Genomic DNA, 25582 nt, shown 5'->3' on the forward strand with positions numbered 1-25582 from the left:
CCTGGATAAGTAGCAGCAGCATTACTGCAAACTCCTGGGCCCACTCCAGATCTCCAGAATCAGAAACTGTGGGGTAGGGTCTGGGCATTTGCCTTATAACAAGCCCTCCACGTGATCCTGATATACACTATAGTTTGAAAACCACTGTTCTACCGGATTTAGCCCAAACTTCTTAGGATAGCTTACAAGTCTCTTTAGCATCAGCCCCTGTCTTCCTATCAAGCCTTATTTCTTCATTACATGCCAAGCACCAGCACAGTGTCTCACCTGACAAAGCTTATACACAGGAGCCCATTCCACACCTCTCTTCTTTGTCTGTAGACATGTGGTACCATTTACCCATTTCCACCTGATAAACCCAGAAGAAAATAAGGGCCACTCAATCTTTCCAACTCAATGCTGCTACTCTTAAGAAAAAGTCTTGCCTGACCTCTGTTCCAGGTAGAGCTGACTGCTTGACACTTCTGTTCCACCACTAAATTCTGAACATGTAAGTCTCACTGCATTTATCAAATTGTATTATAATTCTGTATGTGTGTCTCCCTGTCTCCTTGTCAGACTATGATCTCCTTAAGGTCAGAGAGGTTTTTTTTTTTTTCATTACACAGCTGTGCCTAACACATGATGGCACTCAAAAAAATGTTTGCTGAATGACTAAAGACCTACTTCTGGTGATTATGACTTCTTCCAGAGTATATTATTCTCTACTGATATGAGGGTTCCTAAAAACTCAAGAGCTTTCTTATCTACCCAGAATCAGGAAAAGTGGGGCTGTGATCAGAGATGTCACATTTGAGATAAAATATAAAGATAAATAGGAATCACCTACACAGAGTGAGACTGAGAGGAGGGTAAGCGTTCTTAGAAGAATCAGCAAAAAGGGCAAGGAACATAAGGAGGATGAATCAGGGTGAGTTGAGGAAAAAGAAACATTAGTGTGGCTAGAGTACAACGAGAGGGAATGGAATGGCAAGAGATGAGGCTGAAGACAGAAACAGGGGCCAGAGCAAACAGGAATCTTGTAGGCTGCATGTCTAAGAACAATGGGAAGACAATGAATGGTTGGAAGCATGAAGGTAACATGATGGCATCTGCATATTTTTTTAATAATTGTGACTTCAGTATGAAAAAACATATTAAATAGGAGCAGGAGTAGATAGAAGGAGACCAATTAAGAAGCTATTACCACTGTTCAAGAGAGACTGGTACTGGAAGATGGTTGTGTAAAAGAGAACAGAGTTGAGATTTATTTAGGAGGACAATCTGTGTGACAGTAATGGACTAGACATAGTACATGATGAAAGAAATGACTCCTACTTTATGGGATATGGACGGACAGTATTCCCATTCACAGATACAAGAAACTAAGAGGGGGACCAGTTATGTGGTACTTTGATTTGGACATTTTCATTTGGAGGTCCCTTTCTGATATCCAAATAAAAACACTGAATACATAGAAAAGTAGAGAATGGAGGTCCTGTAGATAGAAACTTGGAGACTTATCGGCATATAGATAAGGGAAAGAGAAGACTAGCTAGATAAAGGGTAGAGGCAGTGCTACCCAACAGAATTTCCTGTGGTGATGGAAATGTTCATTCTGTGCTATCCAATATGGCAGCCACATATGGTTACCGAACAACTGAAATGTGGCTGGTATGTTAAGGAACTGAGTTAAATTTGTATTTACCTTTAATTAATTTAATAGTTCTTATATTGGACCGTACAGGTATAAAACAATGAGAGAGTTAGAAACAAATACTGAGGAACTCCAACATTTAAAGGCCAAACACAGAAGAATAAGCAAGCAGAAAAACAAGTAAGAATGAGACAAAGTGTTAGCCAGTATACTCAACAATGTCAAATGTACCAAACAAACAAAATGAAGACTGAAAAAAGTTCACTGAAGTTAGCTAGCTGGACTTGGCTAAACTTCCTAAATTCCATGACCAACAAGCAGTTAAGGTCAATAATCAGGAAAACTCAGGTCTTAGTCAATACATTTGGCCAGGATGAATGATAAAATAAGGTCAGAGGCAAGAAAATATTGTGAACAAACTAAATCTTCTGAGACTAATTGTTTCAAATTGTTTATAAGTTTACTCTAAGATCTTTTCCCCCAACTATAGCTAATAAAATTTTCTTACCTATAACACAAGGAAATGAGTTTGATAATATGATTTTTCTTTCTAGGACTTATTTTCCCTAGAATCATATCAGTATCATATAATATCATATCATATCAATCACATCATTAAACCCCTGAAGCTCTGTAAACATATAAAAAATAATTTGATGCCTTATTCCTTGAAAAGATAAAAATCTCCTCCCAAAAAAGCCATCAAAAATCAAAATAAAACTTCTACATTGTTAATAAGGAGGATAATCTGTTCCTAATCTGTGATATACTAATCTACAGTGAATCTAAAACACATGCAGAGTTTTATGTGGATTTGCTGGAGTTTGTTGAAGACTCAAAAAAGCCTTGTTTTGACACTTCATAAATATACAAAGTAAAATAGCCCCCAGGCTGTCCTTTGTCATCCTGAGTTATCTGGCTGGTTCCTTAAGGTCTCAGAGGACATGCGGTCAGTAATTTCTCCCAGTGCTATACAAATATTTTTTCCTTATATGTTCAAAGTATTTTCACTATTCGTCACATTTCTTAGTTGTCATTGATTTTGACTGAAAAAGAGTTGGGGTGCCTTGGTGGCTCAGTCCTTAAGCAGCTGACTCTTAATTTCAGCTCAAGGTCCTGCTCCAGGCTCTGCACTCAGCTAGGAGTCTGCTTCAGGATTCTATCTCCCTCTGCCCCTCCCCACACTTGGTGCATGCATACGCTCTCTTTCTCTCTGAGTAAATAAATCTTTTTAAAAGGCGGGGGGGTGCCTGGGAGGTACAGTCAGTTGAGCATCCAAGTCTTGATTTCCCATGATCTCAGCATCATGAGATGGAGCCCCACATCAGGCTCCGCCTTCAGCATAGTCTGCTTCAGACTGTCTCTCCCTCTCCCTTGGTCCCTCCCGCTCATGCTCACTCTCACCCTCTAAAATAAATAAATAAATAAATCTTTTTAAAAAAAGACTTGCCAGAAACATCTTTATATGTAACAACAAAACTATATTTATAGTACACACATATCACTACATTCATAAATAAATTTCTCATCCCTAGGTTGAATCCTAAAATATTCGTAGGATCTTCCATCTGTTCGTTCTTTTTTAAAACTTCAGCTTCCCACTCACAGAAAGAACGCGGAACTAAGGAGAAACAGCACTGGCAATGAAAGTGCTTACAACAGCACACACAACCTAGCATTACTACATGGTCACTCGGAGACAGAAATGAGCACAGCCTGATTTTCTAGGTTGAAGGAAACCAGTCCAGGTAGGTGCAGCTTGTGGCAAAAAGTTAACTTTATGACTGAGGTCGGTCCCCAACTCTGCCCGATTCTTTGCCTGATTCTGTGCCTGAGGTTTTTCCCTGGTTCTTTGCCTATTTTCACTAAAGCACACTATCCCTAAAATTCAAAGATCACTAAAAGCAACTCAATAATTGTGTTTTGGGGAGACTATAATGCTAAAAATTTAACTTTCCTTAATGACTTTAACAGGGAGGAAAATAAACACAAATTTGAAAAAGATCAATTTGAGGAATGATACAGGAGCTACCTAGAACCAGTTTTTAAAGTACCTTTTATGTGCCAGCCATACATTAAAACTCCAGATCTCACTTACTGTGAGACTTGATATGTTATTGAATATTCAGTTAAAAGAAAAAGTAAGGACAGTGGGGAATACTAAATTTGATCTTCCTCTTTTACAAGAAAGTATGTGCACTTAAATTATAACAACCCAATTATCTAAAAAGGGAAGCCACATTAATGAACTTATACAGTGAGACAGCAGATGATATTATGAATTAGGGGAAGTCACTTCAGACTGGTATACATTGTTCTCCTCTGATAATGAAGAACACAGCATCAGTTCTGCAAAGATAAGAGACTTAGAGACAGCATGAATAGAAGACTGTTATCTCTACACTAGTAACATGCAAATATTTCTCTGCAGGGTTGCGTCTTTTCTCCACAGTGTGAATCCCAGTTTCGAAATGCCAAATGGGTACCATTTATTTATTTATTTATTTAAAATAAATTACTTAACATATAGTATACTTTTAGTTTCAGAGGTAGAGTTTAGTTGCAGATAACATCCTGTGCTCATTCCATCATGTGCCCTCCTTAGCACCCATCACCCAGCTACCCAATCCCCCACCCACCTCCACTCCAGCCACTCAATTTGTTTCTTACAGTTAAGTCTCCTATGCTATGTCTCCCTCTCTGATTTTGTCTTATTTATTTTTCTTTCCCCTTCCACTATGTTCACCTGTTCTGTTTCTTAAATTCCACATATGAGTGAAATCATATGGTATTTGTCTTTCTCTGACTGCTGTTGAGCAAAATAAATCCAACAGGCACTTCCCTCTCCTCCAGTCCTGCACATCCAGAACGTCCAAAACCAGTCCCCCATATACATTCCTTAACTCTTCTGATGTGTTCACTGAGAAACCCAGTGTGATCATGCAGAGCCTCAATCTGAAGACTGAAAAAACTGAGTCCTAGGATGTGGCCAGGTTTCATGAGGAAGCTTGCAAGAGAAGCTCACTTGAACAAGGTTTCTTCTCTACCCTAAACCACCTCACCAGTTTGAAGCAATGTAATATTATAGAACAGCTGCAGACTAGAAGTTAGGGTCTCTAACTTCTCCCAATAGCCATTTCCTCATGGGTAAAGTCAGCAGGCTGTACCAGCAGGATAATTTCCCATGCTCTGATTCTTCTTTATACCCAATCAGTCAGCAAGTAGGCCATTTTCCTTCATAGTCTTCCTGTCAATCCTGTCCTCGCACTACCATTATCCAGGTCCCAGACTAGAATACCTCATTCCCAGACATTGCATCACCCTGACAGTGAGAATACTCCAAAAATACTTCAAAAGATTTCATAAGTAGGGGCTCCTGGATGGCTCTCTCAGTTGAGCATCTGGCTCTTGGTTTCAGCTCGCATTATGATCTAGGGATCGTGGGGTTGTGGAATTGAGTCCCAGTTCAAGCTCCATGCCCAGGACGGAGTTTGCTTGAAATTCTCTCTCTCTCTGCCCCTTCCTCCACTTGTACTCTGTCCCTCAAAAGAAATGAAATCTACTTCATACACAATGAACTTTTATTTTTCTATTTCCATTTATATGTGATTGTGCATTACACGGTTTCTCTAACCTTGTTAGAGCTATAATGTGCAATGGCACTACACCGAAATGTTTTCTTTATTATAGAAATAGGAACATAAATAGATTTGAATCATTAACCATACCTGAATATAATTAGGGAGAAAAATTTTAATTACTTATCAAAAACAAATTGTTATAAGATTTAGAAGATCTAGTAACTCAAACAACATAAAAATATTGAACACCCTATTTAAATAGAACTAGTCAATAAAAATATAATGTAAATATTCTATCAAACCATTCTAGTAATACACAAACTAACCTGGAAAGATAATTATAAAAATCTTCGTTTTGGTCACACTCAATTCCCCACTATTATATGTTACCTGCAGATACATGAAGTGTGAGAGTTTGCTTTGTGAAGCAATACCAGAGATGATTCTCCCTACTCAGTTCTCCAGCACGTGTCCTCTGAGCCCAATGTGAAGTCCCCTTTGAATGGAGACCACTTTGCCCACACTCTAAGCCTATAAAGTTGTTTCAAGCTAGTTTTGCATACACAAGAAGCAGAGTCCTAGACTCTGAGAAAGAAATTCTCTGGCTCAAAGCCAAATCAGATAAACCAGAAGGACCAATTAGAATTTAGAATAAACTTAAAAACAGAAATACATTTGACCAAAAAGCTTTTATAAAATAACACTTTACTTATTATTCAAGTTCGACTCTACTAAGCATTTGCCTGCCAGAGACGAGCCTAGATATTTGAACATGCTGCTTCATTTAGTTATTGAAAGTGCTAAAAACTCCTAGAAATTCCTGATTAGGTCCTATAGTCCAATATGGCAGCCACTCACTTAAATTAGTTTTGCCACGAGCTGAATTTTTAGTCTCTACCTTCTCATTCCTTTTTTAGACAGTTTTACTGAGCTATAACTCACACACTCTAAAATTCACCCATTTGGGGCATCTGGGTGACTCAGTGCGTTAAGCCTCTACCTTCAGCTCAGGTCATGGTCTCAGGGTCCTGGGATCCAGTACCACATCGGGATCTCTGCTCAGTGGGGAGTCAGCTCCCCCCTCTCTCTCTGCCTCCCTCTCTGCCTACTTGTGATCTCTCTCTCTCTCTCTGTGTCAAATAAATAAAATAAAATCTTTATTAAGAAAATAAATAAAAATAAAATTCATCCATTTACCACACATATTCAGGGTCATACAACCATCACCACAATCTGAATGTAAAAGAATATTTGCATCACTCCCAAAAGAAACCTTGTACCCACCAGCCCTCATACTCACTTCCCATGCCAATATCTATGCGGAGGGCCCCAAGTAACCAATAATCTACTTTCTGTCAGTATAGATCTGCCTATTCTGGGAATTTCATATGAAGGGAATCACACAGTCTGTGATAAATAAGACAAAATCAGAGAGGGAGACACAGCATAGGAGACTTAACTGTAAGATACAAATTGAGTGGCTGGAGTGGACAGGCCTTTTATAACTGGTTTCTTTCACTTAGCAAAATGTTTTCAGGTTTGTTCAGGCTGTAGTATGTGTAATACTTGTGTATTTTATGAATCAACTCCTTTTACTGCTGAATGATATTCCATTGTACGGATATACTACATTTTGTTCATGGCTATTGGGTTGTTTCTACTTTTTGTCTATTATGAATAACACCACTACAAACATTCAAGCACAGGTTTTTCTGTGGGTGTATGCTTTCATTTCTCTTAGGTATATACTTAGGAATGGAAAGTCTAGGTCTCATGGTAATTCTATGTTTAACATTTTGGAGAACTGCCAGACTGTTTTCCATCTCCTCCACCAACGTATATAAGTTCCAATTTCTTCACATCCTTACCAACACATAATACCAGTTTGTTTTTTTTTTATGTTAGCCATTCTACCGAGTGTATACTGGTTATCTCCTATTAGTTCTAATTTGCATTTCCCTAGTATAGAATGAAGCAGGGCATATTTTCATGTGCTTATTAGCCATTTGTATAGGTTCTTCAGGGAAATGTCTATGCAAATCCTCGGCCCATTTTTCAATTACACTGTCTTCTGATTATGGAATTGTAGGAGCTCCTTATATATTCTGGATACAATCAGATATAGGATTTGCAAATATATTCTTTCATTCTGTAGGTTGTCTTTTTACTTTCTTGTGATACAACACAGGTTTTTAATTTCTAATGCAATCCAATTTACCTCCTTTCTCCCCCTACTATGCTTCCCTTCATTCTTATATAGACCCACACATTTTGTCAGAGTGCGGATTCCATGGAAATTCTCTTTGTTCTGGACATGAAGACACACTGTGGCTGAAATCACCTAATGGTTTCAACTATCCTACATTTTGCTGCTATTTTATTTCTTACTTCGAACCCTACTATAGACTTTAAAAGAGACTAATTTTTTTTCAAGATTTATTTATTTATTTTAGAGAGAGAGAAAGTAAGGATGGGGCAGAGGGAGAAAGAGAATCTCAAGCAGACTCCCTGCTCAGCATGGAGCCCAATGCGAGGCTTGATCTCAGGACCCAGAGATCATGACCTGAGCTGAAATTAAGAGTCAGATGGCAACCGACTGAGCCACCCAGGTGTCCCAAGAGACTAATTTAGAAGTTAACTACAGTACCAGAATTAACCCAAAAGAAGAGTAATGAAGCACATCTTAATGTGGTCAGAGAGCTTACTGAAAACAAATGTTTCTAGCATTTTCACAAAAACGTCACTACAATGTTATCTTGAACATATCAGTTATATCACTGTTGGTTGAACTATATCCCCCCAAAAGATATGTTGAAGTCCTAAACCCCGGTACCCGTGAATGTGACCTTATTTGGAAATATGGTCTTTGCAGATGTACTAAGTTTAGATGAGCTCATTTTAATTAAGGTGGGTCTTAATCCAATATGACTGGTATCTGTATAAGAAAAAAGAGACAACAACTCAAGGAAAATGCCATGTAATAATGATAGAGGAAGGGACTGGAGTGACATGTGTTCAAGACCAAGGACTGCTGACAACACCAAGAGCTAAGAGAACGGTGTGGAAGAGAGTCTTCCCTAGAGCATTCAGAGAGAACATGGCCCTGCTAACACCTTGGCTTGGGACTTCAAGCCTCTAGAACCGTGACAGAATGCATTTTTCTTTCTTAAGTCACCCAGTTTGTGGTACTTTGCTATGGCAGTCCTAGGAAACTAATACATATAATAAACTGAATACTTAAGTTATAATCAAAATTCAACCAGAATACATCAAATTAAGAATACATTCTTAGGGATGCCTGGGTGGCTCAGTGAATTAAAGCCTCTGCCTTCAGTTTAGGTCATGATCCCAGGGTCCTGGGATTGAGCCCCACATCGGGTACTCTGCTCAGCAGGGAGCCTGCTACCCCCCCCCCGCCGCCTGCCTCTCTCCCTACTTGTGATCTCTCTTTCTGTGTCAAATAAATAAATAAAATCTTTAAAAAAAGAAAAAGAGAATACATTCTTAGCAATGAATTTGTCCTTATATACCTAAAATGTGCATACATTCTCATGTTAAATGTTCACGTTAAACACTAAGTAATAAAAGCCTAATGTTGACAGTTTATCTTTGCAAAAAGCAAGAAGACTAAAATCCGTTTGAGTATTACACTCTGTGGACATGATGATAATCACTCTTAAACAGTGACCTCAGAGAAGTAAACAGGTCTCCTCTGTTTTCTGTCCCAATGCAAAATAGCTCAAAGGCCCCAAATGAACTCAGCCTGTCTGCCTTTTTCCCAATGCTTGATAGAAGGAAGCCAGAATACCCAAGACAGTTGAGAGCAGCTCAAATGGCAAATAGAAGCATGAAAGTAAGAAGTGTCACTGACAATGTCTGACAACATTGTATGGGCCCCCTCCCACACTCAAATTCACGAAGTCCTAACTTCCAGGGCTTCAGAATGACCATATTTGGAGACAGTGTTTTTACAGTGGTGATTAAGTGAAAATGGGGCCATTAGTGTTGACCCTCATCCAGTAAGGCTAGTGTCCTTTCAAGAACAGGAAATTCAGGGGAGCCTGGGTGGCTCAGTGGGTTAAAGCCTCTGCCTTCAGCTCAGGTCATGATCCCAGGGTCCTGGAATCGAGCCCCTCATCGGGCTCTCTGCTCAGCAGGAAGCCTGCTTCCTCCTTTCTCTCTCTCTGCCTCCCTCTCTGCCTACTTGTGATCTCTGTCTATCAAATAATAAATAAAATCTTTAAAAAAATAAAAAGATTCTTTTAAAAAAAAACAAAACAAAACAGGAAATTCAGACAAAGACCAGGGCAGAGGGAAGACAAAGTAAAGATAGAGAGAGAAGGTCAACTAGAAGCCAAGAAGTAAGGCTCAAACAGACCCTTCCCTCACAGTCCTCAGGAAGGACCAACACTGCAGACCCCAGGGGCACCTTCATGGACTTCCAGGCTCCAGAACTGTGAGAAAATAAAGCTCTGTTGCCTAAGACACTTGGTCTATGCTACTTTGTTATGGCAGCCCTAGTAAACTGCCATAAACTTCCTTCCTCATGATGACTAAAAGCCAAAGTCCCAGCAGTACCAGTAAGGCCCTTTGGAATGGGATCCTGTGCCAACTCTGATCTCCCCCATTTCACCCCTTTTCAGCCACACAAGCAACTCAAGCAAGCCCTGCATGCTTCTGCCTCAGAGTTTTGCACCTGTCCTTCCACAGATATCCTCAGGCCCCCAGGTCTTTGTGCCCAGGTCACCACATAGGTGAGGTCTTCCCCGACAACCCTATCTGAATACTAATCTTCCTCCCCCTCCAGCTGGGCCAGGATTCCCTTCCATACATCCCATCTCACAGCTTTGTTTTTCTCCAGGGCACGTTTCACTGTCTAAAACACTGTTTATTTGGTGTGCTCATTGTCTGATTGCCTCCCAATCTCAATTTAGGGCTTGATGAATGCAGAGATTTTGTTTTGTCCATTATTAGATCATCATCACCTCACTGGTGTTCAGTAAACCTTTTTTGAATGAACAAATTTGTACAATCTTCCTTACTGGGCAGAGATTAAGAATTAGTGCTTCTTCCTAGTCTATACCTTCATCTCTTTTTACCTTGGTCAGTGACTCAGACACAGGTAATAGATCTCAGGCCAAGCTTCCTGTTGCCTCTGTGCCACTCAGAAACCTGGGACCATATTTTAAGGCTCTGGCCCAACTCGTCCTTTTAACATTCTGCTCCCTGATGGGACTTGAGTGGGCCTGCAGATTTTCATGGAAAGGCCAGCCTACAAGGTCAGGGCTGTTTGCTACCTCTCAGCCACGAATCAAGATCTGCACTCTAAATAATGGCATGAACTTCAACTTCATATATGACAGTGGATACGCTAGCCCCAGGCTAACTTTAAGGGAATTGAGAGCCAACTTTATACCTTAATTATTCCTATCATGCTGGGGTGAAAATCTCATCTGAAGAGAAACAAATGGGAAAAATAAAGAACTTTTTTTTTTTTAATGTAGAAGGAGGAGAGAAGCTATTTACAATACAAATCTTAACTAAAGGAAAAGATTAAGGAAATTATGAAACATCAACTCACTGGAGTCATTTAAATAACTATCATTATGTTTCAAGTTAAAAATATTCATGAATATTAAGATTAAATTTTAATGAGAAAAAACTGTAAAATTATGCATACTTTAAAAACAGAAGCACTCTATACCCAGTGATTTCAGTCTTTGAAAAATTATGATGACAGATGAATAAAGTTCAAAGAAACACAGAAATACAAACAGGGGTTTTTGTTAGCATGAAGTTATATTTACTTTCTCTAATGCTGCTGATATACTATTATTTTAATAAATTGAAAGTACCTAAATATAAGCCAGAAGAATGCTCATACTTGCCAACATTCTGACAAAAGAAAAGACCAGGGTAGACCGAGAACTTTTAGAATATATAACTGAATGTGCTCGCTTCGGCAGCACATATACTAAAATTAGAATATATAACTGAAGAAAACAAACTGGTTCTTACCCTTGTGCCTCTTCAGCTGGGGAAAGCTGCTAATTGTAGTTGCTTGGATTATTTCTACTACAATTTGATACCTGATATTTAAAAAGAGAGAAAAAGAAAAGATCGAATATTTAGAAAATGCTGTTTTCAGAGATAAGTTTTAGACCTTATTTTGTACTAATCAAATAAAACACAGGGCTCTCACATGCCCCAAATAAACTCTAAAAAAAATAGTTCCTAGTTATCTACTATTTTATATTGCTGTTTTAAAGCAATATAAATTCCCATTTCCATAAGGAGTGTTGTGCTCTTAAGAAAGGGTACATCCGGTCCTCTCAAGACTAACACTTCTCTAAGAAATAACACATCTGAGCATAAGATAAAACTGTGGCTTTGTCTATAACAAAAATATGCTATTTTTTGTTCCTCCCCAACTAAATCATTAGCCTCTTGAAGAGGGATTGTGTCTTGTATTCTCCTACAGATCCTAGCTTGACACTGAACACATGACAGGCACTCAGTAAATACTAGCGAATATTATAGACTGAATGTTTTGTTCCCCCCAAAATTCATACATTGAAGCTTAATTCCCAATGTGATGGTATTTGGACCTGGGATCTTCGGAAGGTGATTAGCCCTTGGGTGGTGCCCTCATAAATGAGAAGAGTGCCTTTATAAAACAGACCCTAGAGGGGCACCTGGGTGGCTCAGTCAGTTAAGTGTCTGCCTTCAGCTCAGGTCATGATCTCAGGGTCCTAGGATCAAGCCTCCCATTGGGCTCCCTCTCAGTGGGAAATCAGTCGGCTTCTCCCTCTGCCTCTCCCCCTGGTTTGTGCTCTCTCTCTCTCTCTCTCTCTCAAATAAATAAAATCTTAAAAAAAAAAATAGACCCCAGAAATCCCTTCCCATTTTGTGATGTCACAGTGAGAAGGAGGCTCAATGTTCAACCCCTTGATCTTGGACTTCTCAGCCTCTAGAAGTGTGAGAAATAAATGTCTGTTGTTTAAGCCAACCAGACTGTGATATCTTTGCTATACCAGCCCAAACTAAGGCAAGAAGTTACATTAATATACAACACCTGTAAAACTAAACAGGTACAAATAATATTCTGAACATTCTGTTCTTTTTATATTCTTGGTGATTCATCCTCTGGAACAAATGAGTCATCAATGGTACTGAAGAAACGCACGCTATTTGAGTGAAGAGTTAAATTTCTTAAATGAATGCATAAAATTATTATGATATATCAGCTAATATTAACACAGAGTCCTCTCATTCAATACCGGGTATCTGTCTAGATTACTCTCTCTCATTTAATCCTCAGAATAAGTACTGCAATTATCCCCACACCACAGAGGAAGAAGTTGTTCAGGTGGACTAAGAAATCTATACCAGGTCTCATTGCTTTTAAGTACTAGAGCCAAAATGATAACCTGCGGCTGCTGATTCTAAAGTTCATGCTCTTGACCACTTTCCTGCTACTCTAAAATTCAATATGGGTTAATGTTTATCTTGTCTTGGGCCTTTCCAAAGATACAAGCATGGCCAATGCCAGATAATCTTTGCAGGCTCACTGCCTTCTATATCCCTCCTGGATACCATTTTCCTGCCAAACCAGACTGCGTGCAAAACCCCAGTACATACTCAGCTCTTTCCTGACCCCCAGCCTTTGCTCTGTTTCTTCTCCATCTTGCATACAAACTCTCTCCCTTATCTGTTGAAATCCTATCTGTTCCTAAGTATCAGTTCAGAGCATTCTTCTCTCAGGGTTCTCAGATTCCTCTCTTCTACAGAACAAAGTATTTGCTCCTACCCATTTCTTTAGCAATTTGCCTTCCACTTCTGAGCTTAATATCTTACTTCCAATTTAGCAATTTATACCCACATCGGTCTCCTATGCTAGACTACTAATACCTTGACAGCAGGGGAATAAATCCAAGGACCCACAACCAACTCATCTTTATGTACACCAAACCCTTCTCACAGCGCTTTGCACATAACAGGCATTTGAAGATGATTATTGAATTTGTAAAATTCACCTTCACTTGATACCAAAAGACAATGCAGGAAATGAGTGACTTTCATTCTCAATAAAAGCTCACAACATACAGTTGACCCTTGAACAACATAGGTTTGAATTACGTGGGCCCACTTATATGCAGATTTTTTGGATACAGTACAGTAATATAAATATTTTTTCCTTATTATTTTCTTTTTTTTTTAAAGATTTTATTTATTTATTTGACAGAGAGAGATGACAAGTAGATGGAGAGGCAGGCAGAGAGAAAGAGAGAGGGAAGCAGGCCCCCCGCTGAGCAGAGAGCCCGATGCGGGACCCGATCCCAGGACCCTGAGATCATGACCCGAGCCGAAGGCAGCGGCTTAACCCACTGAGCCACCCAGGCGCCCTCCTTATGATTTTCTTAACATTTTCTTTTCTCTAGCTAATTATAGTAATATAGTACATGACACATACCACATATAAAACGTGTTGATTGACTATATATGCTATTGGTAAGGCTGCCAGTCAATAGTAGGCTATTTTTTAAAAAGATTTTATTTATTTATTTGACAGAAATCACAAGTAGGCAGAGAGGCAGGCAGAGAGAGGAGGGGAGCAGGCCCCTCGCTGAGCAGAGAGCCAGATGTGGGGCTCGATCCCAGGACCCTAGGATCATGACCTGAGCTGAAGGCAGAGGCTTTAACCCACTGAGCCACGCAGGCGCCCCATTAGTAGGCTATTAGTAGTAGAGTGTTAGGGAAGTTCTAAGTTCTTTTTTTTTTTTTTTTAAAGATTTTATTTATTTATTTGAGAGAGAGACAGTGAGAGAGAGCATGAGCAAGGACAAGGTCAGAGGGAGAAGCAGACTCCGCATGGAGCTGGGAGCCCAATGCGGGACCCAATCCCAGGACTCCGGGATCATGACCTGAGCCGAAGGCAGTCGTGCAACCAACTGAGCCACCCAGGCATCCCGGAAGTTCTAAGTTCTATGTGGACTTCTGACTGCATGAAGGATTAGCATCCCAACCCTATGTTTTTCAGCGGTCAGCTGTACATCCAAATGCTGGCGGCTATCCTTGATGGCACAGGCCTCCTAGTCCTCCGGGAGCCAGCTCCCTGGGGATAGTCAGCACTCACTCAGCTTTCTTCACCAGAGGAGTGCATGGCCTTGCTGGTGCTGAGTTTAGTTCAAGAATCTGAATGACTGATATTTGTGAACATCCTCTTGATCACAACTGCACAAGTGTAAGATGTGTTTTTCCAATGTAAACTCTAATATTAACAAGAATTTGGCTCTTTTCCAGTTACGGTGAGATCTCACCCCCAGTGTCTCTTATCCCAGGGACAAGAAAAAGGTCACATGAAGACAGCCACCTCTTACCTGAGTTACCACCTCACCTCTCTTTGGCTTTGAACACTCAGCTACATTAATAAAGACTCAGAGCACGTTTGTATTTTTGAAGTCTTCCCACCATCTCAAACTCACCTGAAATCCTACAAAATTGGTCTTCAAAATAATCCCCCTTAGAAATACATACATTTATTGCCTTTTACTGTCAATTGTTCAGGACAACTTTGGAATTCTATTAGAATTGACTTCTAAGTTATTTATACACACACACACACACACATTAGTCTCCTCATTTCATTGCACACATCTTACACTTTTTTAAAAAAATTACTATTTTAGAGCTGTCTTGGATGTGCATATGCTGGAATGTCTTAGGAGAGTCAAAAGCTGAATAAATCCTAGTCTCAGGTGTCTACAATATGGTGGATGGGTTAAAATAGGTTTTATACTAAACGTAGCAATTACAGGGGTGCCTGGGGGGCTCGTCGGTTAGATGTGAGCTCTTGATTTTGACTCAGGCCATGATCTCAGGGTCATAAGATCAAGCACCATGTCCGGGTCTATGCTCTTGATTTTGGCTCAGGCCATGATCTCAGGGTCATAAGATCAAGCACCATGTCCGGGTCTATGCTCTTGATTTTGGCTCAGGCCATGATCTCAGGGTCATAAGATCAAGTACCATGTCCAGGTCTATGCTCAGTGCAGAATCTGCTTAAGATTTTCTCTCTCCCTCTGCCCTTCCCCCACCACATACACACTTTCTCTCTCTCTAAAAAATAAATAAAATAAAATAAAATTCGCAATGACATAAATTAGAATACCATATACATAAACATGTTTTTTAAAAATTTAAAACTTAAAAAAATGTTCTCAAGGTTGTTACAGGTTACTTTGTGCTAGCCTAGGGATAATATTTTCATTTAGAAGGTCTTTGGTTACAACATTTGAAAAGAAATAAAGATATGGTGATTTCAGAGGGCTACACTAAAGCTGTTTCCAAGGTAAATAAAGCAGAGTAGTTAAGCATGCTAGCTCTGACACCAGGTGCCTTGTGTTCAAATCCTGCTTCCAACACTTACTGTGTCACCCTAAAAAAATTATTTAAGCTTTCCAAAACTCAGGAGAAAAGAAGAGTAATATTTTTTTTGTAAAAAGAAGAGTAACTATTTTTCCTCACAAGATTGCCATGAAGATTAAATGAGATAACACCTTTAAAATATTTGGAATAGTGCCCAAGCCACAGTGAGAGTTTAATAAATATTAACTATTATTTTTGTCCCTTAACACCACTGTTGGTTGACCCTTTAGATATGCAGTATTTAAGGAGATGATGTATGTGTGTGCTTGTAAAATATATATAAGAATTTTTAAAGTAGCCTTACTTTTTTCCTGATCATAAAAGTACCTCAGCCTAGTCAATTTAAGGCCACCAAGGTCACTGAAGTCCAACACAATCAGGTTTATTGACTCATTTCAGTAAGCATGAAGAAACATGGGTGTCTCCTCAAACCAAGGGAAAGATAGCTTCTATGGGATTCTGGGGAAGTATGGAGCGTAGATGAAATTATAAATGAAGCAGCATGTTGGCAGGTTCAAAGCAGAGCTGTGTAAATCGTCATTTCACATAGATTCAGGGTCTCACTCTCCTGAAAGCAATAAAGTTATAATAAACATGGAATGGTTAGCCCAGAAAACCCTTTATCTGTAGCTCTACACCCGATTTATAAATGAGGGTGCTTCTCTGTGTCAAAGTGGCCAAAACCCTCCAGGCAAGAATAGGATGTGTCACTCTTACTAAAGTAATTTCAAATGGCGAAATCTAAGATTTTAGAGAGCAAAGTTTCTCAGTGCATAAGAAAGCAGTAGTCATTCAAAGGAGGTTATCATTACGACACTTTCTAGCTGCTATGTATACCTGGAAAAAAAAAAAATACTGTTTCCTGTTAACTTTGTAGCTAGAATCTGTTATTCCAACCTGATAAATGGCTGCAGATTTTACCTCCTCATACTGAACCCATTTTTACTTTCTCTAAAATAACATATACTCATTGAAGAAAATGGGAAAATATACAAAGCATGACATTCAAAGTCAATCACAATTAACATCTGGTAAGTATTTACAGACTTCACTTCAAACAATTCTTTTTTGTTTTGTTTTACAAGACTAAATTTATGCTATAAAAAGCCCTAGAGCCTTTTCAATGTATACCATCTGCCAATTTTATTATATACTCTGATGCAACACCATTGTTAAGTGGCAGTCCACTGTACAGATGTGTCGACACTTTTTTTCCCTAATCCCTAATTATTAGGCATTTCGTTATTTCAAGCTTTTCTCTATTTTACATAAAACTGCAAGAAACTTTCTTGGAACAATCTTTATCACACATTCATGATTATTTCCTTAAAATAAGTTCTTATGAATAATAACTGTATCAGAAAGAATGCACATTTTGTGACCTGCTTTCTGCATTATAAAACTGTGCTGCAGAAAGGCAGTAATTCATACTCCTCCCAGTAGGACATGAAGTCGTCTGTCTTCCTACAGCCTTGCCAACCCTGGGTGTCAAATTTTTAATCTTCACCAATATCAAGAACCAAGTAAGTCTCTCATTTTAGTTTTTATGTCTGAAAAGAACAACAAGGTTCAGAGCTTTCTTCTCATGGGGTGTGTTTAGTGGTATTAAGCAGGAAGTGCCAGGGAGCTGTAGCACAAACTGGGGAAGTATGAGTCAGGACTCAGAGCAGTCAGAGGCTCTTGTCTCTAATGGCACTTTTAAACTGGTTTCCCATTTTTCTAGTGTGTAGAAGGCAACTGATTCCAACAGAAAGACTAGGGATGCTTCCTAAACTTTTTCCATTTGTGGCACACATAGCGAATAATAATATTTGAACAGAACGCCAAGGTCATCAGCCATCCCAGGCCCTACCCAACAACCTGGAGGGCTGAGGAAACCTTTATCTCCATACACCAATACACTATATTTGAGTCACATCAGTTAGAAAGTTCTGGACCAGAGCAGCCTGACGTATCCGGAATTTACCTAAACACGTGTACACAATTCATTATTTATATATATATATATATATATATATATATATATATAATTTGTTTATATATAAACATAAATATATATATATATATATACAGAAAATAACCTGGAAAATATCAAGTATTGTCATGTGTTTGCAATGTGGCTTATTTTTCTTCATCTGGTTTGTATTTTTAAATTTCCTAAAGTAACATGTTACCATATAGTCATTTTCTAGTTCCCAGAACTCTATGGAAATTACATGTTACAAAAGCAACTAGCTGGTGTCCTTCAGTTAACCTCAAGGAGGCCAAAATTTTTCTCTCTGCTATCTGTACCTCTTTTCAACTAGTGCTTCTCATATTTTTTATATCAGCTATTAATATCACCATAAACTGTTTATTTATAGACCAATGTATAGCACCACTGCTGTTATATTCCATTCTCAATTCTTGCCTGAAGCATTTTCATTCAGAATGCTTACTGGATATCATCTTTAGTTGCCTAGTTTTATGTTCTGTACTGAAAATGTCCTAATGACTTTCTTCTACACTTTGAAGTTTTTCTGACATGAGAGACTGTATTGCCTCATCTCCTCCATTAAGCCTATTCAAGTTAGGATCTGAGAATTCTGTTGCCTTCTCCTGCTCACGGTTATATTTTTAGCTCTTTATTGGGAGCCTAGCAGGTCTGTCCTCAGAACTGTGCTGATGCATTAATCTCATTTAATTATCACAACAGTCTCATGAAATAGAAACTCCTTTCTCCATTTCACAGTTAAAACTGAGGCTCAGAGTATACATGACTTTCCAAGGCCACACTGCCTATAAGAAAGGAAGCCAAGTGCAAGTCAGGTCTGCAGAAATTTGGGCTGACTCGAGCCCATGTCTGTGGGTAGAGTCTACGTTAGATCTGGACTGGTTGGTGTAGGGTGATTTTTGCGTTATTAACCCTCACCTACCTCAAGAAGAACTGTCAAGCATTTCTGTCCAGTGTAGGGTCATCAAAATACAGAGCGTGCATGGCCACTACTCCAGCAACGTGCCAGAGCCATCTCACAAGACCTGTGTTGACTTGTGTGAGCTGCCTGTTAACATCTCAGGAACCAAAACCTACCACTATTAAAGTGAAACAAACTTGCGATTAAACTGTACTTCTTAAAAGGTGAAAATACTTAAGACTCATCATTTCCTAATAATTATATTTTGCTATTATCTATGTTCCCGGCTATTCACGTCTACTGTATCAGCACAGTGGAGACACTACGTATGAGACGGTGTGCTGCAGCCAGTCTCTTTCCAACTTCCTACTCAATGAGGTCATCCTGGCAGCTTAGTATTAACACCACGGAAACCAGCAAATGCTACAAGTCAGGGTTTCTGATCCCTCCCCCAAAAAGCCAGTTTTTAAAAATTACCAGCACCCCCTTTTATACTCTTCACTGCCATTCCTTCAGAGAACCTAGTGAATCATAAAATTCTCTACAAAGGAGAGAGCCAGCACCAGCACTTTTGTTTTGTTTCAAAGAAAAGAGCACTACCCATCCATCCCACCTCCTCCTTTTGATGTTTTGTTCTAAGTGTCAGGGGCTCCATCCCTGGCCTCTCTCCAGCTCTCTCTCATCCTCTCCTCTAAGCCCTAGAGAAGGAAGAGGTCTTTCATCTGACCACAGAGGAGGAGGAACCGGGCATGTGAAGCACAGCCCTTCTGTTCTCCTCCTCTTCAGAGCATGTGTTCTCTGCCTCCAAGGACAGCGAGCATGTGGACTCTGCACCTGTCAGAAAGATGGGGAGGGAGGGAGAATCAGGGACCAAGCCAGGTGGGAAAGAATGTCTGATATTCTGAGACTCAGTTTTAGAGAGTCACTGTTTGCACATATAAACTACATTCTCCATCATCTATCAGTAATAAGAGCAAAGTTTTGGGCCTTCATTTGGCTTATTCCTTAGCCCTAACATGGCTCAGTCTCAGGCTGGAGAGAGGAGCATTGTTATTTATCAGGCCTCCTCAAACCCCCAAATAAAATGCTGCACTCTAGTGGGCCACAAGTAATTGATCAGTGCTCACGATGAAATTAAATCTACTTGCAATCCTGGGCCTGAGATTGTAACAACGACAATAGTGGTAGCTAACAATTTGGAATATGCAGATCATGGGCTGAGTGATTTATGTAAATGGACTCATGGTCCTCATGGTAATTCGGTGATTCATAAGATAGATACACCTTACTCACAGTGCCTGTGTTTTCTAATTATAAGCTCATCATGAATTCTTTAATTTCAGAGAGATCATAAGCTTCTTTATCCCCAAATTTCCTCTTTTTAGATCAAATTTTCCATGCTGTCAATACTTATCTTTCCTCCTAAATGAAGATATCTTGTTTTCTCCCATATGTTTAACTCCCACCTCTGTGCCCTCTGCTATTTCTCAGACATCAACAGAAGGAATTAAATTCTGAAGTCAACGTACTTTGACTTTTTATAAAACTGAAAGATGTTTTTGAATGTTTTCAATAAGTAGCCTTGCATTTTAATGTGGTTTTTTTAAACTAAGTTTATATTCATTTATTCTTTTCATAAAAATTTGCCAGGCATGTCTTTGTTTTACACTTCATCATTTCTCATCTCCTTGCCCACCCACGTTAACCTTTCCCTCAGTTTATATGTGCTTACTGATTTCTGACATGGTGTAGCAGTTTGTCTGAAGGGTATGCTCGATTTCTTTTTCCATGTTCCTCTATAATGTAATTCAACTTTAGTGCTCATGATTCACAATATAGCTTCAGAATCACTGGTCGAAGCACCAAACATTCAAATAATTTAAATTCTCCTACACAGAAGCAAGCAATTTTAGGAATTTTAATAATTTTAGTGTTTTAATCTTCATGTGCAAATGTACCTCTGAAACACAGCTCTGAAATTCAGAGATGAAATCTATCCCCTTAATATCTGAAGAAAAACTACTTAGCAAACTTCCTCAGTAACCCATTCCACTGTTCACTATGACCTCTTAAATTAACCTATTCATTATGGCCATTCCCTCTTGCTTTATCCTAGTAAAACAGAAAACACATTGATCTCAGTAGACACTCGATAAAAAAAGTTTCCTTCATTTCTCCAAGAGAAATAATACTAAGTCTTTTTAATTTTAAACCTTTTATTCATTATTAGAATTTCTTCTCTACTATTTTTAGATTCTCCATGTCACTCTTTAAGTAACGGGTCAGAAATAAAAAAAATCCAGAACTGAAAAAATCTAATAAAGACTGGACTGGCAGCAGATGAAATTATAGCACTGACAGGCTGCCCCAATTTTCTTTATTATGACTTGTTTCTCTGGCAGCCTATCCCTGTTTCACTAACAAATGATGGGGCTTCTGGCAGTACTCTTCTCCATGCAAGAATTAGTGCCTGCAAAGTCTCCTAGACAGTGCAGACTGGTCACCACACTTGCAGGAAAATCCACAAGGTTGGGGCCGTGTGTGGATCCTCTTTTCTCCCCACCTGGCTAACTGGTTACCCACCTTCTCATGTGGGATTTCAAGTCAGACAGAGCTGAGTTCAAATCCCAGCTGTTCCTTATTAGCTAAATGATCCAGGGCAAGTCACTTTACCTTTCTCGACTACATAATGAGAATAGTAATATTTAATTCACATAGTTGTTACAACAATCTCACGGTAAGAACTTTACTTAATGCATATTAGATATTCAACATATGGTAGCTTGAAAACAAAGAAGTTTCCTCTTCTTGGGCATTTGCTTGGCATCTCTTTAACTTTGGCAAGTGTCCAGTCCAGGAAAGTAGTATTTGTCCAATGTCTGTGTGGGAAGTAGCACTATCCTGCCTTGCTAGAACTATACAAAAGGTAGCCCCAGAGCAAAAACGACTATGTGCCCATTCTGTGTCTATGTTTCTTTTTTCCTTAGTAATAGAACTCTCATTTTTAACTGAACCTAAGGCTTCCCAGAAAAATTATATCTGACATAAAAAATATAAGCAGAAATGTCATGTAGTAGCTTCCAGGAAGTTCTTTAAAAGACAGCCAATGCATGACCTTTGCCACCTTCTTTTCTTCCCTTCATTTGTGCTTCCTGGAATTAGGATATGATGAATGGCATTCTAGACTACACCCTGAGCTCTGAGGACTCTAGGATGGCAGAGCAGTGAGCTGGAAGGAGCCTGGGTCCCCGAGGAGGGTAGAGGTCTCCTACCAGTCTTCAAATGCCTGTTCCAGACTTCTTTTATAGAAGAAAGAAAAAGCCCCCTCTGTACTTTCGCAAGTAATCATTATTCTTTGGGTTTTCTAGCCTCCTCATCTAAATCTAATCCTAATGTAAGTATTTCCAATCTTTTCATGGGACTCACGCAATAGATTTTAATCAGGGGCAATTTTGTCCTCCAGAGGACATGTGGCAATGTCTGGGGGAAGTTTCCGGTTGTCACAACGACAGGGTTGGTACTGGCATCCAGTGGGGGAGGCTAGTGATGTTAATACTCCACAATAAATAGGACCACCCCCACAACAAAGAATTATCTGGGCCCAAATGGCACTTTTGCCAAGGCTGAGAAACCTGGGGTTAAATACGTCTCTCAGGATTACCAGTGATAAGATGCCCTTTATTCATTGCGATAAACGGTAAAAAGAATGAGGTGTCTAGATTAATCAATATTCTTCTCAATAGTAACCATCCTCGCAAACAGTGATAAACAGTTTTCAAAGACTTAGAATATAACAATAATAGGATACCTAACCGAGACTTGAGATTGATACCAAGTGAAAGAATATCCCATTTAAAAGATATTCTCAATTCTAGTTGTACCTGGGGGGGCATTTAAAAACCACTGATGCCCAGGTTCTACCCTAGGCCAATCATGTAAAAATCCCTGGGGGTGAAGTGGAGGCAAGTATATTTCTCAAGGAGGAGCAAAATCGCTTTCATAGAGCACTTTGTGCAAACACACTGAGGAATTACACAACGCAGGCAACAGGGGGTATTCCTGGGCCATGATCTGCCTGCTCCCTCTAGGAGATTCTGTAAGGGCAGAACCTTTCATTTCCGCTTTAATGTTTATTCCCACACCCTCTTTCTCTTCAAAATAAAGGAACACAGCGCTTTCTCCAGTGTGGCTGTAATTGTCGGGTCTTACTAACGGATGCCCCTTTGCTCTGACCTCTGGTTTGCCTTCCTTGAGGGTGGTCATCACCCCACCACCCACATGGGTGGTGGGAGTCTGTTCAGTTGTCCTTTAGTATCTTGCATGAACAGGACATTTAGATTTCTGGCTCCTGTCTCATTAGCAGAGTGGATGACTTCCACGAGAAGACGCTGGAAAGTTAAAAATGTTGTACCAGTCCCGCCACCACACCCTCACTTCGACACCTTGGATACCAGAAAAGAAGAAAAAGGAAGTAGCTACAAAGGACAGTGAGAGATCCAGCCATAATTTTTTTAAAAGCCTGGGTGATTCTAATATATAGTCAAGGTAGAAAACCACTGGTTTAGTGTACTTGGAGGGAGCATTTCTAGCTCCAGAATCGTATTGCCAAAGCAGCTTATGCTGACTCAGAAAAAAACAAACTATCACAGAACTACAAATATGACCTTCAAGATTTCTTTGGTTTGGTTGTTTGTTTTTAATGCATTCCAACCCAGAAGAGTTTAATGACTTTATTTCCTTCAGAAAATATGCACCTATCTCCCAAATATGTATGAAATAAAAGTGGATGGTTTCATCTGCTTAGTCTAAAGAATACACATTCCCTGCCCTAGGCAGCCTATCTTAAAATCTTACTGAGAACAACATGAAGATAGCGACCTAAAATGCTAATAAAGTCAGACAGCAGAGTGCTCTAATTGTACAAGAAAGACAAAATAGTTCAGACTATGATGGAAGAAACTGCTCCATTAGTGCGAGGCAGCTGATAAGCTTCATCGATGTCTTAGACAAGAGTCTGATAAAAAGCAATTTTGCCTCTAAGCAAACTGACCATTGAAGAGAGAGCAATTTTTCTTTATTTTATTTTTTCAGTGTTCCAAGATTCATTGTTTATGGACCACACCCAGTGCTCCCTGCAATACGTGTCCTCCTTAATACCTACCACCAGGCTCGCCCATCCCCCCAACCCTCACCCTTCCAAAACCCTCAGTCTGTTTCTCAGAGTCCACAGTCTCTCATAGTTTGTCTCCCCCTCCAATCTACCCCAATTCACTTTTCCTTTCCTTCTCCTAATGTCTTCCATGTTATTCCTTATGTAAAGAGCAATTTTTCTATCAGATAAACAATAACCAGTAACCAGATAACTTATGCAGCATCACCTTTTTTGAGCAAAAAGATCAACCTCTACCATGGCAGAGTTGTTCCTGGTACTCTTTCTAGTTCAATCTGGGCAAGAAGCAGAGAAGAAAGGTTAGCCCTCAGATTACCCTAAGATACAATGAGTAAGGACACTGTCCCCTGGATAAAAGATATATCAGTACTATAGCAAACAGAATTGCCTGGAATTTTATCTACAGTGAAGGCCAAGTAACTGTCTCATAGTCACAGGTTGGGGAGAGGTAATGCGGTATTTACAAGAGTATTCAGAAAGTAACTCTGGATGTGTACAGCTACCACTGAGAAAAATGGCCTTCACAGTATTCTCGCCCAAGGTTCTTTGCCAAGCTGTTGAGGGGACTGTATGCTCTTCAAGATTACCATGATTCCATAGTAGATGCTGACTAACATATACCACTCCTTGTTGTAAGAGAAATTTGCAGCCCTTCAAAGGAAGTCATCAACATATTTCCCAAAATGTAAATGAGAAACTGATGGTCTACAAAGGGATAGAGGTCAGAAAAATAGGTCATTGCAGTTGCACTCAGTCATTATAGCAACTTAATTAAATCTGAAAATGTATTCTGTTTTCTAACAGAGTGGGCACTTTAAGAGTTTGATAATCTAATCCTCAAAGTACCTCCAAGTGTCCTCCCCATAGGTTCTATGAACTCTGCTGGAAACAAAAGACAGAAGTAAAGTAGAAGACAGGAAAGAGAACAGGAACATATGCAACAGGAATATATATGGGATGGGTGGTAGGAAGAGATTAGGAACCTTCTGATAATACTACTGAAGATGCTTCAGTATCTTGAAAGTCAAAATGGGGGTGCCTGGGTGGCTCAGTTGGTTTAGCGCCTGCCTTCAACCAGGTCAGGATCTCGGGGTCCTAGGACCAAGCCCCATGTCAGGCTTCCTGCTCAGTGGGGAGTCTGCTTCTTACTCTTCCTCTCCCTCTGCTCCTCTTCCCCACTCATGCTCTCTCTCTGCCTTAAATTAAAAAAAAAAAAAAGAAAAGAAAAGAAAGAAAGAAAACTCAAAAGGCATTCTTTAAAATGCAAACAACCCTATTATCCATTGGCTGACAAAAGAATAAACAAAATATGGTGTATTCATACAATGGAATGTTATTCAGCCAAAAAAAGAAATGAAATATTGCTACATACCACAACATGGATGACCCTTGAAAATATTATGCTGAATATAAACTAGACACAAAAGGCCACATGTTACATGATTCCATGTATATGAAATGTCCATAATGGGCAAATCCACAGAGAAAAGAAAGTAGATTAGTGGTTGCCAAGGGCTGGGTAGAGAAAGAATGGGGAGTGACTGCTAATGGGTACAGGGTTTCTTCTTAAAATGACAAAAATAATCTGGAATTAGAGGTAATGGTTGCACAGTCTGAACATACTAAAAACCACTGGAACATGATACTAAAAACCACTGGAACATGTATTTTAAAATGCTGAGTTCAACAGGGTGTAAAACATATCTCAGTGTCTAAAGAATAAATCACTCTTTAGCTCAGCATTTCTACTGCCCCTTAGCCTCTCCATGCTCAACAGAGCGCCTGCTTCTCAGGACACCCAACGTGTTAGACTTCAGTGTTGCCCTATTTATGACAACAAGAGGAAGTGATCTTACAGAAAGACTTAAGGGCT

General features: G+C 39.4%; 1 protein-coding gene across 3 annotated transcripts in view; it reads right to left on the reverse strand.

The window, feature by feature from the left end:
• SNX25 (sorting nexin 25) overlaps nt 1-25582 on the reverse strand; it is a 123178-nt gene that overhangs the window by 49336 nt on the left and 48260 nt on the right. For all 3 annotated transcript variants that reach the window (XM_044225609.1, XM_044225610.1, XM_044225611.1), the window contains exon 6: nt 11236-11306. In XM_044225609.1, coding sequence (XP_044081544.1) covers nt 11236-11306 — 71 coding nt within the window. The remainder of the gene's footprint in view (nt 1-11235; nt 11307-25582) is intronic.

The sequence above is a fragment of the Neovison vison genome, chromosome 11 (assembly GCF_020171115.1).
Source record: "Neovison vison isolate M4711 chromosome 11, ASM_NN_V1, whole genome shotgun sequence".
NCBI lineage: Eukaryota > Metazoa > Chordata > Mammalia > Carnivora > Mustelidae > Neogale > Neogale vison.